We start from the raw sequence: 17,932 nt of genomic DNA, 5'->3' as shown, positions 1-17,932 counted from the left end.
GTAAATAATCTTTTTGAAAAATAAATATAATTATTTTTATATTTATTTAATATGGTTTATATCTAGCCAGATAACCCAAGTTACTTGATTGACCACCATGGTGATTATGATGATGAGGATTGGTCAAATGAGTTGGTTGACCAGTGTATGGATCGATATATAATCCACCCATGTTTGCAAGAGCACTGTAATAAGAGGCAGCTGCAGACTTGTTGGATGCTGGGTTGGTCGTGCTATTTGGGTTGGAAGTTGAATTGGTTGGCAATTGAAGGAATGAAAATGCATTGGATGGAATGGAAATATTCATACCTTGTGGAAGAGTTGGAACAAGATGTGGAAGAGACATGAGATGATGTGCTTGTTGACCAGTTGTATGATGACGTGAAACGGTTCTTTGGAGTCTTCTCACACGCAATTCGGCACGTTGTTTCTTGTCGATTGGTTTGGCAAAGGAAAGTGAGAGTGGACGTCCTTGATAGGTGATTGGAGTATCGTGGTGACGAGCAAGTGTAGCTTCGGCTTCATCACGGTTGGCAAAATGAACAAACCCAAAATCACGACGTTGTTGACCGGGAAGGTTGTTGGGGATGATAACCTTTTCAATGACACCATATTCTTCAAACAACTTTCTAACCTGTTCCTCTGACTTTGAATCTGGCAAGTTACGAATATACAATACTCGCACTTGATTCATGATGGTTTCATCTGGTTCTTGGATAGGGTCTGCCCAATTGACCGTCACATTACAATTTCCAATCTTAAAGTTTGGTTGACTAAATTCTTTTCTTGCTTTTTCAGCTTGATAATAATCAGTATATTCTATAAATGCAAATCCTCTATTTCTACTTGAATTGTCTGGATCCTAAATAATAAATAAAAAATAAAATAAAAAATAAAATAAAAAATATTAATATTCATCATTTTGATTTAGGTTTGATTTAATATTTAATTGATATTTCTCTTACAGTTAAAAAGTCAACATTTGTAATACCATCACTATGATCAGCCAAGATTAAAAGTAATTGATCCTTTTTCAATTCTTTGGGAAGGTTTCCAATGAATATCTTTCGTTTGTTTTCAGAAAACTTGACTCGCAGGTTCTTTCCTTTAAATTCTTTGTTGTTGAATTGAACGACTGCCTCTTTACAATTTGACTTGTTGGCAAATGAAACAAAACCATATCCTTTGTTCTCTCCATTTGATCTATCCTTCATGATTCTAACTTGTTTTACATTGCCAATGGTTGAAAATAAGTCTTGTAGTTCTTCTTCGGTGGTATTTCTTGCAATACCTCCTACAAATACTTCATTTTCTGCAGAACTATTGTTGTTGTTGTTACAAATACTATTATTACTATTAGGGTCTGTGGAAAAGGTTGAGGATGAGGACATTAATGGTGTCAATTGTGGTGTCAATTGAGGTGTCTCGGTTGACATGGTACTACCAGTGGTAGAGGTAGAGGTGGTAGTAGTAGTAGGGTCCAATTTAACCTTTAAATGTTTTTTGGAAGCAGCTACATCATTGGTAGTTGGTGGTTGCTGGAAAACCAAAGATGATCGGATATTATTCTAATTTTAAAAAGAAAGAAATATAAATAAATATTAATAAATGGATTGATAATATTGGTAGATGGTATTGTTGTTGGCAATAATAATAATAATAGTTACATCTGAATCTGGTACATTTGATAAACTATCCTCCTCATTGATGAACAAGGAAGTATCTTGTAATAAGGAATCCATTATGGAAGGTCGAAATGGTAAATAAATAAATAAATTAATTAATTATTGTGGATGAAACAACAATTAACATGTAAATAAATAAATAATAAATAATCTAAAATAATAAATAATTATAACTGTTTGAATAAATAGAATTAGAATAATTAATTATTTGTTGTTGTTTAATTTAATTTTAAAACTTACATTATGTGTAGGAAGGAAGGATAGAGATATATGAATAAATAAATAAATAAATAATTGCTTGCGTGGTGGTGATAGTAGATATAAACTAAAGAAAACAACCTAATGTATGTATATTTCTATAGAGGTTTTGTTTCTACTATACTATAACTGTTATTGGTAAGATTGCTACATAGTATGATATGACATCCCAAGTGAAGAAGGATGGTCTAGTCGTCTTTCTTCATACTATGACGCTTCAGGGATCACAGTCAGCATGTATACGCTCACACATAACCTCTACAGTACTTAATATGAATGATATACACATGCGCATATCCTCGTGTCTGTTTCTATCTATTTCAACTTCTCCTTTTTCATCTTCTCTCTCTATGTGCATTCAATTTCAAATGATTTGTTATAAAACTGTTTCCTCTCTTGGAGTCAAAGATACCAACGAAAAGTGTGGGTAAATTTGGATTAATAAACAAACAAGTGGACAAATTCGAAGTTCATTGTTGTTTAAAACACACACACAATTAATATTTCGTTTGGTGACGACTAAACACAGTCTAAGTCTATTCTGTCTTTTCCTCCCAGGGATGATTTATAATGCTATGAAACTACTCTTTAGTAAAATATCATTTTCATTTTCATATTCTCTGAACTTCCTCTGTCTCTCTGAAAAAGTAGATCTACTTCCTTTTTTAGAAGTCACCTGTTGTGTTTGTCTCTCTCATAGATATTATAATACAAACACACAGTATTTTTTGACAATCCTCTTCCTCCTCCTCCTCCTGAAGAAATACAACCAGACTCTCTTATCTATTGTACCTATCTGTGTTTATTGCTGCACAGCTCTATAATATATAATTTTATTTAAATTTAAATATCGTATCCTCCTCTTCTCTCATCCTCATCTGATCAATTAGTTTGTTATAAATAAGCTATTAGATAGATTAATCTTATACACAACACACACACACACACAATTATATATATCTACAAAATATTATATCTTTTTTTAAAAATGTCATCTTATTTATTTGTAAAGCCAATAGGTCAGATCTTTCCAAATACCTCTGTAGAGATATTTAGTGTAACTTCTGATGATACTGTTAACTCTGCTTTTAAAGTAAATATAATAATATTATTGATGAATTTAGAACTCTAAAAAGTCTGGAACAAATTATTAATATTCTATTATTCATTGTTATTCTAGAAAATGGTAGAGAAAAAGGTATTATCATTACCAATATTCGATACGGTTCATAGAAGATTTAACAAGTTTATCGATATGGTTGACATTGTTACCTTTTGTATGAAACATTTAACTTCAAAGGAATTAAATGATATGGATCTAAACTTTATCGTTGAAACAAAAGATATCTTTAAATCTCATAAAGTTGGTGATATTTGTGGTATGCAATTAATAATTAAAAATAATAATAATAATAATAATTACCTTTTTTTTTAAATAATATATTAATTTCTTAATTTCTAGATTTATCTGAAAGAAATCCATTTTGTCCAGTTGAATCTTCAGCACCATTAAATGTAGCTATTGAATTGATGGTCAAATGGAATGTACATAGAATCCCAGTGATTGACTCTGAAGGTAATCTCATCTCGATCCTTACTCAATCACGTGTCATTGAATATTGCAACAACCATGCTATGGAATTGAACAATGAGCATCAACTATCCAAGAGATTAGATGAGTTACCACTCATCGGTACATCTCCAGTACTCTCTATTGGTGATGATAAAATGGCTATCGAAGCTTTTAAATTAATCTATGATAATGCAAGTATAATAGAATATATATATATATATATATATATACATACCATTTATGATATAATTATATTAACTTTCTCCTTTTCCTTTTCCACTAAATATAGAGAGTTAGTGCAGTATCTGTAGTTGACAAGGATGAAATATTGGTTGGTAACATTAGTGTTAGTGATCTTAGAATGATTGGAAGTGATGGTAGTCTATTGGGCAGATTGTTCCTTCCCATCAATACATTTATGGCCATGGTACCAAAAGACACCAAATCACCATTCTTTAATGTCATTTGTTGTCGTGACAGTACTACACTTGAAGAGGTACTTGTCAAGTTCCAATTGTCAAAGGTTCATCGTATCTATCTTGTCGATGATCAAATGAAACCAAAGAGATGTATCTCTCAAGGTGATATTCTTAAATATCTTTCTCTTTAAACCAAATAAATTTAATCCACATCTACTCGTTGATCTTGTATACAAAATTATAATACACCATTTATGATGAATTATATGATTCTTCCTTTTCTATTCATTTGTGTATTTATTCTTTTTGCGTAGTATTAGTATTATTATTATTATTATGTTGTTGTTCTTCTTGTTGTTTCTGTAATTCTAGTTCTTCTCTTCTCTTTCTATTCATTTCATTACTTATTTCAGCCAATCTATAGAAAAAGATAGATATGAAATGAGAATTGGGTGTTGTCTTTATCTATCTGTCTACTCATTCATTCATTCATCAATCATACCCTGGTTGAAATATATAATACCCACTAACTACACCTAAAAGAGTTGCCGAGAATAAAGGTGCGAATAGTCTCATTCTCTTTTATATATATATAAAATTAATAATAAAATATTTATTAATAAAATAATTAAAAGTCTACAACAAACGATGATTCATGCTCTGAGGAGAAAGTTTTGAAACAAATTAATTTATTATTTATTTTATTTACTATTTGTTTTATTTACTATTTGTTTAGAATATAGATAGATACATTTATATATATATAGATACATTATTATTATTGTCATTTTTGTTTTACTTTTTTTTTTGTTCTTATTTTAAAACAACAAAGAGATAATAGTAGTTATAGATATAAATTGTACAATAATAGTGAATGAAGAGAGGAGAATCTTGTTTGAAGAACTAATTACACCACATTCTTCAACTTGAATGTTAAAGGTGTCGGATTGACAACCTTGGTCATCGGTTACGACAATTGTGTATTGTCCTAAACTAACCTCATCGAATTTGTATGTTGAAATACCATCGACACGCTCATAGATTTGTTGGGTAGAGTCAAAGAGTGAGATGGTATAGGTTTGGGAGTTACCACCAGTGATGCTGACGCTGACGCTACAGTTATCTGGAGTAAGTGTTGCAACGATTGGGTTGTTGGTGACTTGGAATTGGAATGCTTGGTTGGCAGAAAGACAGCTATCGGTGGATGCATTCAATAGACCCGAGTAACTACCAACTGGCAATTGAATAGACGACTCGTTATAAACGACGCCGTTGAGTGTATAGGCAATAGAGTTGCCTGGATACGTTTCACTAAAGGAGATGGTGGCTTTGGAATCCTTGGTGTTGCATATAGCAGCACCCAACACCTTTAATGGAGCGGTATTGGTCTCGTCGGCATTATAAACATTAAATGTCTCTTCAAACAAACAAAACGACGAGATAAAGATGACATTGTAGTCATATGATGGCAAGTTAGAGAATGTTCCAGTCTCATTGTCAAATGGGTATATGAAATCACCTTCACCAGAACGTAAAGCAAAAGTATATCCAGTGGCGTTGGTTGTGACAATGATTTGACCGTCGTTGGCACCTTCACACGATGCATTGACCACTCTAACATTGAATGCTTGGTTGGTAACGGGAGCATAGCCCATGAGGTATTGACCTGTATATTCAGAGCCCTTGGTGTAAAAGTTGAGTTGTTCACCGTCACGGACACTGGTAGTAGGGGTCACCAAAAATCCACCTGGCGTATACACATTGTAACTGTTGGCAACGCCTGCAGCCAATACCACTGTCGAACTTCCATTGCAACTTGGCAACATTGTAAACGAGGGTTCTGGTGTATTTGGTGGAGTAAGGTCATACACCAATTCACCATATGCATTGCAATTGGGGCCGTAACTGATACCTGGGGCGATTCTTCCCTTCCATTCCCTCAGATAAAACATGTTTGCTGGTTCACTTGGCCACATACTACTACCAAAAAATTGTTGGTCATTAAGATCATTAACATACACTGAACCAAGTGGTGGAGTCGTTATATTTAAAAGTGATCGACTTGATCCATAAATTTTTTCATATCTCATTGGATTTGGTACTAATTTATATTCATCTAAATTAAAAAAAAAAGAAAAAAAATTATTAATATTAATTATTATTTAATTATTAATTAATTTTTTACCATTATTTCCAATATTTAGTTTAAAAACCCAAGCACAAGCATTTGATTTTGTAATACCTATAGTATGAGTGCCATTTGTAAGATCGGTCCAAGTTTTGGATGGAATGTGGAAATATCCATCAAAATTATTGATAAAGTTGTACAAGTTGTTGGGTGTTGAAAAGATTACTTTTCCATCACCTAGATAACTCTGTGCGCTGGAACAGTGAGCATCTTTAATGGTGTATTGGATATTATTATCGGGAGTGGTAGGGACTTGAATTGGCATTTTACCAGCTCCACAGTAGAAATGATCAAACTCGAGGATTTCTGGGGTGACACGACTATTCAAAGTCCATACACCATTATTGTCAGTACCTGGCATCCCAATAATATCATATCTACTAAATTGTTCTGTATCTGTTGCATTTATCAATTTAATTGAACCAGATGGAGTAATACAATTGTTTGAATCTTGTGGTGTAACCAAAACATTCTTTTCAAAAAGACTAAAACCTAAAAGTAAGAAAAAAAAAAAAAAAAAAAAAAGTGAAATTAATAATTTATATTTTTGATTATATTTGATTACATACTTGATGTTGGTTTAATGACAACTGTTAATGGAACTGAACAATCTTGATTCAAACCAGCATTAATAATATAGGTTCCTGGTAAAAGTTGAACATAAAATACGTCCACACGTACGTCGGTAGTATTGATACTGACATATGGCATTGGGGAGGTAGTATAATTAAATGTTATCTTTGCATATGATTCTTTACAAACTGCTGGTTCTTCAATATTGGCAATTACCTTTGGTACTATAAAAAAAAAAGAATAATCGTAAATATTTATATTAATTTTTAATTATTTAATTGTTTTTTTTACTTACGAGGAATAGGAGCAGTAACTTGGAAGTAACAATTATCATTTGGAGAAATTAAAATTTGTGTTGACCAATCAAAATTTATATTTTTAGTTGCAACAACCTTGTTGTCATAGGTGAAAACAGCATCAGCATCTAAATTTCCACAGTCTTGTCCAGTAATGTTTTCTAATGCCACAGTGATGTTGTTACGAATATCGATTTGTGGGTAGAGTTCTATTGTACTATAACTGTAGGTTTCAGAGGAATTGACATAGGTAGCAGTCAGGATCCAACCTCTGGATTGTGGAATATTCGAGAATACACCACCGACGGAATGCAATGTATAGGGAGTGCCACTATCGACAGTCTCTATACTAATAGTTTGAAAGTATTGTGCATTTGTGATACGTAAATCCATTGGATCCAAGCAAGTCTTTGATACAACATGATAGGATGGCGTGACTGAAGTGTAGGGATAGACAATAGTAAATGGTTCGCAAATGGAAGTAACAATGAGATCAGCTGGACCTGATACAAATGGTAAGGTGATGGTTTGGATTTCATTTTCAAATACGATTCCAGTTGACCCTATTTCGGCAAAGTCAAATCTGAGGTTGGAAAAGTTACCATTGTATTGGAACTTGATCTTGGTGAGTGCATTTGGTGTTGCAGCTGGATTTTCAATGACGGTATAGTATGGAACGTTGTATCTCCAAACTGGAATTTCGTATGGAATGTTGGTTTCACCGATAGAGCTGGCTGGATCATACCATGAAATATCATAGGTGGGATTGATATTGATTGGGAATGGTGAGGCGGGGACGAGATCGCCGTGATAGATGATTTTGGGCGATTCGATACCATCTACGGTGAGAAAGGCAACAGCATGTTCGCTACCACAAGAGTAGGCGTAAATGTCAAGTGACACTTTAGGTTGAATCCATCCGATGGTGATGGGAACACGTTGCACTCCACACGTTGCAGAGTTTACCTCTAAAATGACCTGACCCATAAGAGCCAACTTGATACCCGTAAATGTCGAGGTTTCCGATTCAAAGGGGAACGTGATCGATGGGTTGCTGGCGTCGTACAGGCTGGCGGTCTGGTAGTCTTGCAAGTTGGTGAGACGCAGTTTACCGGGACTGCCAACAGCCTCGGGTGTAACGACATACTGTGGCAAAGAGTTGAGTTTGGGCTTGGCAACAAGGTTCAAGTTACATTGGTCAACGAGGTCCACACCGACAAGTGTCAAGTTGGAGGCATAAGTAGTCATATTGTTCTGAAGCAATACATTGACATTTTGGGCGTTTACGACCGAGACCCATAAGCTTGGCTCGGTGACCGAGTAGACAGTTGCTCCGTATGGACATTGTGGATGCTCGACCTTTAGTACAGATCTTTGAACCTCGACTCTATAGTCATTGGTACCTTGACACACAGTAGTGCCATCTGTTCCATAGTACGACCACGATGCACGGTATGTGCCATTGGTCCAAACCGAAAACAAGAAATTGTTACGAGCAAGCGCCTTTCCAACTTGAACAGGTTCATTGTTCCAACCACTGAGATTAATGTCTATAAAATTTGCTCCAGGTGCTGTTAATGTTGTGGGCCTATTCATACACCCCTTATTCATAAAGCTTTCAAATACGACTGTTTTTTTTACTGCACACGGGTCAGCCACTGCATTTACAAATAGTTGAATACTTGTACTATAATACAACAATGTCATCATCAAGATGACAATATAGTTTACTATTCTCATTTCTATCTTTAACTAATAGATACAAATAAATAATAGTGAATAAATAAAAAGATGGGATGAAGATATAAACTGTTTAAAAATAAATAAGTGTCTATTGTCTGTGTTGAGAACAGCACCAACGTTAAAAAGCCATCAAAAACTAACGGTTATTGGTGATCTTTGTGAGGGTGGGGCGAGCCCCTATCTCGCCCTTGTAGTGTCGAGGTCAAATTCGATGAAAAAATGGAAAATCCCTAATATGTTCGATGAAGTACCCCATCAACCACCAAAAGACACACGTGACAGAGCCAAAATTAAAACAAATAAATAAAATAGTTTGATTTTTATTGACTTTTTCCTCGTTGATTCTTTGTTCATTGTTCATAAATAATAAGTTCTTTTCTTTGTTGCTCTTTTTCTTCATCTTTTTGTTATAATTTCATTCATTTTCTTCTTCTTCATAAATGTTAAGAAAATTGATAAAAGAAGAAGGATTAGAGAATGGTGGTTGTTGAATGGGTGTTGGAAAGTTTTCTTCAAATACTATGTGGGGAACTGACTCGACGTCAACGATATGTCTTGGTAAGATGCGATAGTTCATATCGGGCTTAATGGTTCTGTGGCCCATATAAATACTTCCTTGACCCTTTTTGATAAATACTTGGACATGTATCAATTGAGAGTTGGGTGGAAAGTTCAGGAGGGATTGACGTCCAGGTTCCAAATCGATTGGATTATCAATATTAATGTTTTGGGTTATGGTTCCATCTTGCACATTTACTGTGAATGGACATCCTTCATTAGATGCATACACAATAGCTGCAAATTTGGTTTTATTGGTCACTTGAATCGATCGTTGGGTAAGTCCATCATCGCCGATAATTGCTGTTTCGATAGATGGCAGTTCTGCGTTCATTTTGTATCTTTCTATTGTATCTTTCTCTATCTTTTCTATCTATCTTGTGTGTCTTTAATCTTCTGATTTTGAATAATTATGCAAATTTGAACCTTTGCAACAGACCAATACATACTCCTTTGCTGTGTTGGGAACCTAACTTAAATTATTGAGATCAGAATACTTTATTAACAATTTTTTTCACATTAAAATTTTCAAGGGACAACCTAATGTAAGTTCACATGAAGTGAGGGTAGTCTGTTTTGTTAGAGTTCCATCTTGTGTAATTGTGAATGTGTATCTTTCTCTAGATGCAAAAACTATGGCTATAAATTTTGGGTATCCAATATTTCTTGAATAAATATATATATATATTGATTGGGTAATTATACAAATAGGTTTATTAATAATTTATTATTTTTTGACAGCAAATCATCGCGATTGTTGAGCTGTTGCATGTGCGTCAGTGTTAATAAAAGCTGGGAGTGTGGGGATATATGTTGTTTCTGTTGACGTTGTTGTTTCTGTTGGTATTGATGGTGTTGGTATTATTTTTTGATAGTTTTCATCATAGACATGGGGGTTTGTCATTAGAACCGGGACAACATGTTTGTTTGAAATCTTTAGCTTGTTTCCTGTTTCTATAGGTCTGCTAGCCAAATGTATACGTCCTATACCTTGTACGGAAATAAATATAACGAGGTGGACCAATGTAGTTGAGAAATGCAATACTCCTGATCCGACGAGCGGGGCCAAAGAAATTGAACTCGGATTGAGAGTAGTCTGTTTTGTTAGAGTTCCATCTTGAGCAACTTTGAATGTGTATTCTTCGCTAGATGCAAAAACAATGACTACATGTTCAGTTGTATTACACAATACAAGCGAATGTTGTCCGTTGTCACCATTTGGTGTGATCGATGGTGGTTCTTGCCCGTCCATTGTTTTAAAGTACTCCTTTCTTTATCTATGATAATCTATCTATCTATTTATCTTTCTATCGTATCTTTTGTATCTTTTGTATCTTATGTATCTTTTTCGTTTGTTTGCACTTTATAATATATTATATAAAAGATCACTCAGAGTTATAGTGCTAATTTTAACTAAAACACTGTTGTTGCAAGGGCTAGAAATTTGAGTCGTAATAAAAAAATAAAAAATAAATAGTAAAAATTGATTGTGCTTTTAATCAAACAATGTTCTTGATTGTTCGTTTCTCAACAATGTTAAACTATATCAATATTTTATTAATATTAATATCTTGATATTATTTTTTAATCTTCTTTGTTTTAATTGTGATTGGTGATGCCTCGGAATTAATTAATTGTTCATCAATTTAATCGTGTTTGTCAGAAGGAGAAACTTTGAATGTGTATTTCTTCAAAGTTCTCATCATAGATGTGATGGGGTCTCGATTCAACACTGTCAACTAGTTTTTGTAAGATTCTATAGGTGAATCCAGGCTCTATCTCTCTGCTACCCAAATAAAAACGTCCTTTACCATTCTTGCAAATGAATACTTGAAAGTAAACCAATTCAACAGTTGATTCAAAGTGTATCACTGATGAGCAACGAGGACCCAATGTAAGTTCACATGAAGTGAGAGCAGTTTGTTTTGTTAGAGTTCCATCTTTAGCAATTGTGAATGTGTATCCTTCTCTAGATGCAAAAACAATCACTATGTTATCAGTCCCATTAGATACTCGAACCGATCGTTGAGATAGTTGGTTTTGACAATGATCGATATCTTCAACTATTGGAATTGGGGTTATAGAAGTTTCACTATTGTCCATTTTTTTTTTTTTGTATAAATAAATAAATAAGTTTATAAAATATTATATGTAAAACTAATATTCAAATATGTTCGCCAGTGAGTATGCAAGGGTTACCAATGTCAACACAATTCACAAGAGGGACTTGATTTATTGAGATCAAAACAAGAATATTAATAATAATAATAATAATAATAATAATAATAATAATAATAATAATAATAATAATAATAATAATAATAATAATAATAATAATAATAATAATAATAATAATAATAATAATAATAATAATAATAATAATAGATTAGATTAGTTTTATTTAAAAAAAGAAGTGATATTATAGGATACAATTTTCTGAATAAATTTAATTGTTGGTTTGGTTTGGTTTGGTTTGGTTTGGTTTATTAATAACCAATTGATTAGTCGATTTTTGTCTATGGTTGTTGAGCATCGATGGGGTTATGATTAATATAAGCCAGGAGTGTCTGTGGTGGTGTTGATGGTGGCTCTGTTGCTGGTGGTTCTGTTGATGGTCCTGTTGGAGGGGTTGTTGTTTGAGTTGATGATATTTCTATTAATGGAGTTGGTATTATTTTTTGATAGTTCTCATCATAGACATGATAGCATTTTTCCTTTAGAACATCTGGGGCAACATGTTTGTCGGAAAGACAAAACTTGCTTCCAGGTGCAAAAGATCTGTTGGTCAAATGTATAAGTCTCTTATCTTGTAAAGATATAAATAATACTACGTAGACCAAATCAACTGTTGATTCAAATTGCAACAAGTGTCCGGTTGCTGTTGTTCCACGACGACCCAATGTAACATTACTTGGATCGAGACTAGTGTCTTTTGTTAGAGTTCCATCTTGAGCAACTGAGAATGGGTATCTTTGGCCAGATGCATATGCAATGACTACATATTCAGTTTCATTTATCAATTGCAGCGAACGGAGGGCTTGTCCGTTTTCTCCAATTGGAATTGGTGTGATTGATGGTAGTTCTGAATAGTCCATTATTGATATATATTTATCTATCTATCTATCTATCTATCTATCTATATATATATATATATATCTTTATCTTTATCTTATCTATCTATCTTTTCTATCTTATCTATCTTTTGTGTTTTCACTTTATAAATCACTTTATTTGTGAATCACTTTGAGAGTTATTTTTAAAGTAAAATTTACTCACTGTTCTTGAAACCCCTCGGGTCACCCAGAAATTTGGGTCGAAGTAAAAACAAAGAAACTAAATAAATATAATAATAAATATAGATTGATTCTATATTTATCTATATTTGATTTTTTGATCACCTACCAATTGAGATAGATTACAATCTATATTTTAATTAAATTGTAACTGTGCGATTTATTTACTATTGATGATTAATAAATGCAGTGGGTGCAAATGGTCGCATGGTTGCAATGATTGAAAAGTTTTCATCATAGACACGGTAGGGAGCCGATAGGATAGGGTCAAGATGTTTCTTACAAATACGATAGGTGACACCTGGTGTTACCTCTCTGTGTCCTACATATATACGTCCTTGTCCCTTTTTGGTAATAAATGTTTGGATGTGTACCAGAGTAGTGGTTGGTAGAAAATGCAACTCTGATGTCGCCTGACTGGCCAAATTGATTACACTTGGACAATCAACGTTTTGGGTTATGGTTCCATCTTGAGCAACTCTGAATGGACATCCTTCACTCGATGTATAGACAATGGCATCATCGTCAGTTCCATTGGCCACTCGAATCGATCTTAGAAATCTTTGATTATGAATTTCATTATCTCCCATTGGAATTGGTGTAATCGATGTTTGTTCCTCAACAACATTAACAATGACGTCCATCATGATAGGTTTGTTTTTTTAATAATTGTAATAAATAAAAAAAATAAAAAATAAATAAATAGAATAATAGAATTATGAATATAAATAGGCTATTTATAATGTATATAAATATTTATATATGTATGAAACTATACTTTGTTTTTTTGAGTGAACCCTAATGAATTTGGTTTGGAGTGAGAGGGAGGGAGGGGATTGATCAACACTTATTTTTTTGGGAACAAGAGGTGTTGATATTTGACCGACCTTTGACCTTTGATTATATTATTATTATTGCCTGGTGTGATCACAACAACAACAACAACAACAACCGGGAATATGATTGGATATTAGTAACATGTTTTAGTAATTATTTATTATTATTATTATTATTATTGTGGTGGTAGTTGATATGCATCCACACTTTGATCTTGATAATATTTTGGTGTAATGGGTTGAGGAGGGTAAAAGACATTGTGAACATTGGTCTGTGACGGATCGACCATTCTTATTTTTTGAAATAGACCATCGTAGATGTAATGTGGTACATCTCTTTTGGCTGCCAAATGTTTGTTGAGGATCTTGAGTGTATGACCAAACTCTAGTTGACGATCGAATAAATGAATCATACCACCGGAATGATTGTCATGTGCAAACACTTGTATGTAGGCAAATTTTGAATTGATGTGTAGCGTCGATGTCTGTACCGGTTGAATGATAGAAGACTGTTTGTTTTTGGCATTGGTGTTGTTTGTGATGAGACCGGTGATCGTATCGATATTCAAGACATATTCGTCGGTTGAAACATATGCTGTAATCGTCAATGGTATATTGTTTGCAATCACAATAGTCTTTTCATTGGGGTTTGGTACTATTGATGTCTCTGGTTGTGTCATCATCTCTTATCTTAAATAATTCTTTATGTTGTTGATTTCTTTTCTTCTTCTTCTTCTTCTTCTTCTTCTTCTTCTTCTTCTTCTTCTTCTTCTTCTTCTTCTTCTTCTTCTTCTTCTTCTTCTTCTTCTTCTTCTTCTTCTTCTTCTTCTTCTTCTTCTTTCTATTATTACTTAAAATATAGATTGATATATGAATATAAATAATTTGTTTGTTTGTTTGTTGTTATTGATACAATATTTGATATATACAAAAGGAAAAAGGTATCAATCGTGAGTGCAATCAAAAGTGGTGATCTTTTTTGGCTTTGATTTTTTTTGAACCATTTTTTGTGAAGATAAAGCTTTATGAGACACCCTTCATACTTGATTTGTATTTGTACATTTATTTATTTATTTACATTATTATAGTTTTAATTTAAAAGATAGTTTTCAGCATTTTTAGCAGACATGATACAACTACCACTTGTGACGTAGTTTACCATTGGGTTGAGAGATCTTCCCGATGCACTCGGATGTGCACCATGAACAGTCTTGGCACCTCTTACATTGATCGGATGATCAACCCTCCAATTACCAGTCATATACTTGGCATCGGTAACAACGACACCAGACGATGGAACACTGTGTATTAGATAATTGTTACCTTGGTTGGTCTTGACAACTACACCATGGTGATCGGCGATATGCATGAAACCTTCCTTTGGTCTTGTTACGTAGCTTGCAGATACTACTTGTTCTGTTTTATAACTCATTCTTTCTTTGCGATGATAAGAAGAACAAGTTTTTGGTTCTCAAATGCAATTTAAAGTAGATGGTCGATTAATCTACAAGTTGTGGTGGTTCTCAAAAATATGAGTCAATATCGTCAAGCAACTCTTGAAATAAGGAGTGGAGGTGGAGTGGTACAGTTGTTGAAATGAATACATATATATTACATGATGTGATTTATTATTATTATTAATTATTAATAATTATGATTATTATTAATGTTTTTGTTGATCTTGATCAGGTTCATCAACATATGGTGTTAATGTGTTGGTGAGCAAGGGTGTGACATTTGGTATAATGATCTGAAATATGTTGTTGTAAAGGTGGTAAGGACTCTGCATGACGGCATTGAAATGCTTGCTAAGAATGGAGAAAGTGATTCCAGACTCTAATCTTCTCGTAAGCAAGTGAATGTAGCCGCCGTTGAATGAAACAAATGCTTGCAAATGCGCATACTCTTTGGTCGTACCAATCAAGAACTCTCCTGATCTTGGTTTGATAGTTGGATCTGGATCTCTGCTTGCGATGTTTTGTGAATCTGTTGTAGTATCCTGATCATTGGAAATAGTACCATCGAGAGCGATTTTAAGTGGTACCCGCTCAGTACAGACAAAGAGACGTACAGAATGTGGTAAATAGTTTTTGACTATCAATTTATTCGGAATAGAATTTCCTCCTGTTGTGATTGATGTTTCTGGTTCCATTCTCTCTCTCTCTCTCTTTTGTATATATCTCTATATATTATTATAATATTTTTTGTAACTAGCAGTGCAAAGGAGCCCCTTAAAGATCAAATGGGATGGCGCATCAAACCATCAAAAAAAAAATTAAATTAAACAAAAATAAAGAGATACCAAAATAGAGGTATAGTATATTACACATTATTTATTATTATTATTATATATGGTAGGTAGTAGTAGTATTATTGTTCTTGAGAAGGTTCATCAGCATCTGGTGCAATGGTGAGTGATCATGTGCCTTTACAAATTCGTTTAGATGTGTTGTTTCCAACGCTCATGAAGCTCAAACAAATTCACAATACATCCAAAGTAAAGTTCCAAACACTCAACCATCATCGGCTGAAATGCTTATTCTCAAAGAGCCTGCCTATTTGCAAGTATTTGTTGCAATCAACAATGGTTACATACACTTGCTTACAAGAACATTAGAGGCTGGAATCACATTCTCTGTTCTTAGCAAGCATTTCAATGCTGTCATGCAAAGCCTCAATTACCACCTTTACAACACAAGTTTTCAGATCATTCCAAATCTCCTCACCAACACACTCAGTACTGACAAAGATTTTAATAGGATGTGGTAAATAGTTTTGAACTATTAATTTTTTTTCTATTCCTGTTGTTGATATTGATGTTTCTGGTTCCATTCTCTCTCTTTATTTAAGTAAATATATTTCTTTTTCTCTGTTCAAATGATTATCCAAGTTGGGATCACTTGGCACTATCCATCAAAAATAACAAAAAAAAAAAAAGGAAAAGATCTCTATGTGTTGTGTTTGTTGAGTTCTACTCAAATTAATAGGAACTCTATTATTATTATTATTATTATTATTATTATTATTATTATTATTACATATTAATTGATGTCCACTGGATGCTGGTGTACGTGCAAGGGTAGGGGTTGGATCATTTGAAATGATCTTAAAGGATTAATCCCTACTTTGTACATTTGAGGTACTATGATCGTTACAATGGATTGGCTTCATTGCAAAAAAGATATTTGTCAAAAAAAAATAAATAAAAGAAAACAAAAAATTGGATAAATATATATTTACAAGGAAATTGATTTATTTTGATGATAGTATTTACTAATAACCTACTTCTATCGTATATCATCAACTTCTCTATCTTCAATTGGTTCTTCTCTTATTACTTGTTGAATTTCTTTATAGTCTTGTGGGTTGAACGGAGTTGTTGTTGTTGTTTTGGGCTGCGTCGAACCACCACCAGTATTATAATTTAAAAGAGCTATTGGTTGAAAATCCTTGTCATAACGTCGATCATTTGTTTGTAGCATTACGTCCAAGTGTGTTTGAAGAACTGTGAATTTGTAGCCTGCATCGATTGTTCTGTTTGCAATGAGCAGATAGTTTTTGGTGGCACCTTCACCGGTGGGTACAAATATTTGAGTGTATCCTTTCCCCTTGCCAACGTAGAAACGTGAAGAGTGTGGAAGATATCCTTGTTCCAATTGTTTGATTGCTTGTTTATCAGAGGATGGGTTCAGTAGTGTAGTACCGCCATCGACAAACTCTAGAGGCGGTCCCTCTGTATTTAGAAATGCTACTATTGGATGAGGTAGCTTGTTTGCAATGATCACATAGTCTTTGAATTCAATTGGTCCTGGTTCTATTGATTGTTCTATTGCTGTAGTCATGATGATGATGATGTTTTGTTCTATCTATAGCTGTGTCTTTATATGTATATGTATATGTATATGTATTCGTTTGTTTGTTGTTGTTGATTGATCTTTTAAAGATGACATCTAAATACTATTTATTTGCAATATCTTTCTGTCTTGTCTTGATTATTGTATTATTAATTAAATTTAAATTAATAGTGATAATAATCTAGTTCAGCGAAGAGAGTAGTGTTATTACTAAAGAAAGAGGGGTGTGTTGTTATGATTTAATAAAAATTGATCGCGATTATATTAATATAATAAATAATAAAAGGTTAAGGGTTTTCCTTAATAGTCCTTTTAAAAGAACTACTACCAACTTGGTTTTTTTTTTTTTTCAATGATCACCACCAAGCAGCAACGGCTAATTTTATTTAATTATTTATAATTCTTTGGGCTCACATCTCAAATAGTCACCAATCTAGAAGAGTTAGACAGACAAACAAACAAACATTCCTCAAACTCTTTGCAAAGAATGAACTTCAACATCAATCACATCATATATTATTATAATTTATGATTATTTTTAAGAATTAGTTCTAGTTATTACCTCATACATGCATACAAGAGTCAGCATAGATCTTGTAAAGAAATCTATCTCATTCAACGTTAAAGAAATACAAAGATCACTACAATAGATCAAA

At 33.2% G+C, this 17,932-nt stretch overlaps 11 protein-coding genes across 11 annotated transcripts; 2 read left to right on the top strand and 9 right to left on the bottom strand.

Annotated features, from left to right (window-relative positions):
- Positions 1–46: 46 nt before the first annotated feature.
- On the bottom strand, positions 47–1,742 carry rnpA (RNA-binding region RNP-1 domain-containing protein; the record flags this gene model as incomplete). The annotated part of the gene is made up of 3 exons (XM_004362393.1): positions 47–862; positions 966–1,568; positions 1,668–1,742. The coding sequence occupies 3 exons, from the start codon at positions 1,740–1,742 to the stop codon at positions 47–49; spliced, it is 1,494 nt and encodes a 497-aa protein (XP_004362450.1).
- Positions 1,743–2,931: 1,189 nt separating this feature from the next.
- sigI (cystathionine-beta-synthase domain-containing protein) lies at positions 2,932–4,126 on the top strand (the record flags this gene model as incomplete). The annotated part of the gene is made up of 4 exons (XM_004362392.1): positions 2,932–3,036; positions 3,124–3,322; positions 3,406–3,707; positions 3,806–4,126. The coding sequence occupies 4 exons, from the start codon at positions 2,932–2,934 to the stop codon at positions 4,124–4,126; spliced, it is 927 nt and encodes a 308-aa protein (XP_004362449.1).
- Positions 4,127–4,232: 106 nt separating this feature from the next.
- On the bottom strand, positions 4,233–8,732 carry DFA_02840 (uncharacterized protein; the record flags this gene model as incomplete). The annotated part of the gene is made up of 6 exons (XM_004362391.1): positions 4,233–4,353; positions 4,438–4,514; positions 4,847–6,051; positions 6,121–6,615; positions 6,693–6,920; positions 6,992–8,732. The coding sequence occupies 6 exons, from the start codon at positions 8,730–8,732 to the stop codon at positions 4,233–4,235; spliced, it is 3,867 nt and encodes a 1,288-aa protein (XP_004362448.1).
- A 418-nt stretch (positions 8,733–9,150) lies between these two features.
- Positions 9,151–9,627, bottom strand: DFA_02839 (uncharacterized protein; the record flags this gene model as incomplete). Its single annotated transcript, XM_004362390.1, has 1 exon — positions 9,151–9,627. One exon carries the CDS (start codon positions 9,625–9,627, stop codon positions 9,151–9,153), a length of 477 nt encoding a protein of 158 aa, XP_004362447.1.
- An 826-nt stretch (positions 9,628–10,453) lies between these two features.
- Positions 10,454–10,576, top strand: DFA_02838 (uncharacterized protein; the record flags this gene model as incomplete). Its single annotated transcript, XM_004362389.1, has 1 exon — positions 10,454–10,576. The coding sequence occupies one exon, from the start codon at positions 10,454–10,456 to the stop codon at positions 10,574–10,576; it is 123 nt and encodes a 40-aa protein (XP_004362446.1).
- Positions 10,577–10,952: 376 nt separating this feature from the next.
- Positions 10,953–11,396, bottom strand: DFA_02837 (uncharacterized protein; the record flags this gene model as incomplete). Its single annotated transcript, XM_004362388.1, has 1 exon — positions 10,953–11,396. The coding sequence occupies one exon, from the start codon at positions 11,394–11,396 to the stop codon at positions 10,953–10,955; it is 444 nt and encodes a 147-aa protein (XP_004362445.1).
- Positions 11,397–11,809: 413 nt separating this feature from the next.
- On the bottom strand, positions 11,810–12,388 carry DFA_02836 (uncharacterized protein; the record flags this gene model as incomplete). Its single annotated transcript, XM_004362387.1, has 1 exon — positions 11,810–12,388. The coding sequence occupies one exon, from the start codon at positions 12,386–12,388 to the stop codon at positions 11,810–11,812; it is 579 nt and encodes a 192-aa protein (XP_004362444.1).
- A 201-nt stretch (positions 12,389–12,589) lies between these two features.
- Positions 12,590–13,230, bottom strand: DFA_02835 (uncharacterized protein; the record flags this gene model as incomplete). Its single annotated transcript, XM_004362386.1, has 2 exons — positions 12,590–12,626; positions 12,755–13,230. 2 exons carry the CDS (start codon positions 13,228–13,230, stop codon positions 12,590–12,592), a joined length of 513 nt encoding a protein of 170 aa, XP_004362443.1.
- A 368-nt stretch (positions 13,231–13,598) lies between these two features.
- On the bottom strand, positions 13,599–14,102 carry DFA_02834 (uncharacterized protein; the record flags this gene model as incomplete). The annotated part of the gene is made up of 1 exon (XM_004362385.1): positions 13,599–14,102. One exon carries the CDS (start codon positions 14,100–14,102, stop codon positions 13,599–13,601), a length of 504 nt encoding a protein of 167 aa, XP_004362442.1.
- Positions 14,103–14,512: 410 nt separating this feature from the next.
- Positions 14,513–14,854, bottom strand: DFA_02833 (uncharacterized protein; the record flags this gene model as incomplete). The annotated part of the gene is made up of 1 exon (XM_004362384.1): positions 14,513–14,854. One exon carries the CDS (start codon positions 14,852–14,854, stop codon positions 14,513–14,515), a length of 342 nt encoding a protein of 113 aa, XP_004362441.1.
- Positions 14,855–15,085: 231 nt separating this feature from the next.
- Positions 15,086–17,264, bottom strand: DFA_02832 (uncharacterized protein; the record flags this gene model as incomplete). The annotated part of the gene is made up of 4 exons (XM_004362383.1): positions 15,086–15,604; positions 16,105–16,202; positions 16,398–16,527; positions 16,761–17,264. 4 exons carry the CDS (start codon positions 17,262–17,264, stop codon positions 15,086–15,088), a joined length of 1,251 nt encoding a protein of 416 aa, XP_004362440.1.
- Positions 17,265–17,932: the final 668 nt, after the last annotated feature.

Source organism: Cavenderia fasciculata (genome assembly GCF_000203815.1).
Source record: "Cavenderia fasciculata unplaced genomic scaffold Scf_Dfasci-G-b-205a01.r1-3, whole genome shotgun sequence".
NCBI lineage: Eukaryota > Evosea > Eumycetozoa > Acytosteliales > Cavenderiaceae > Cavenderia > Cavenderia fasciculata.
Note: the sequence above shows the minus strand (reverse complement) of the source record. Positions and strands in the feature narration are given on the sequence as shown.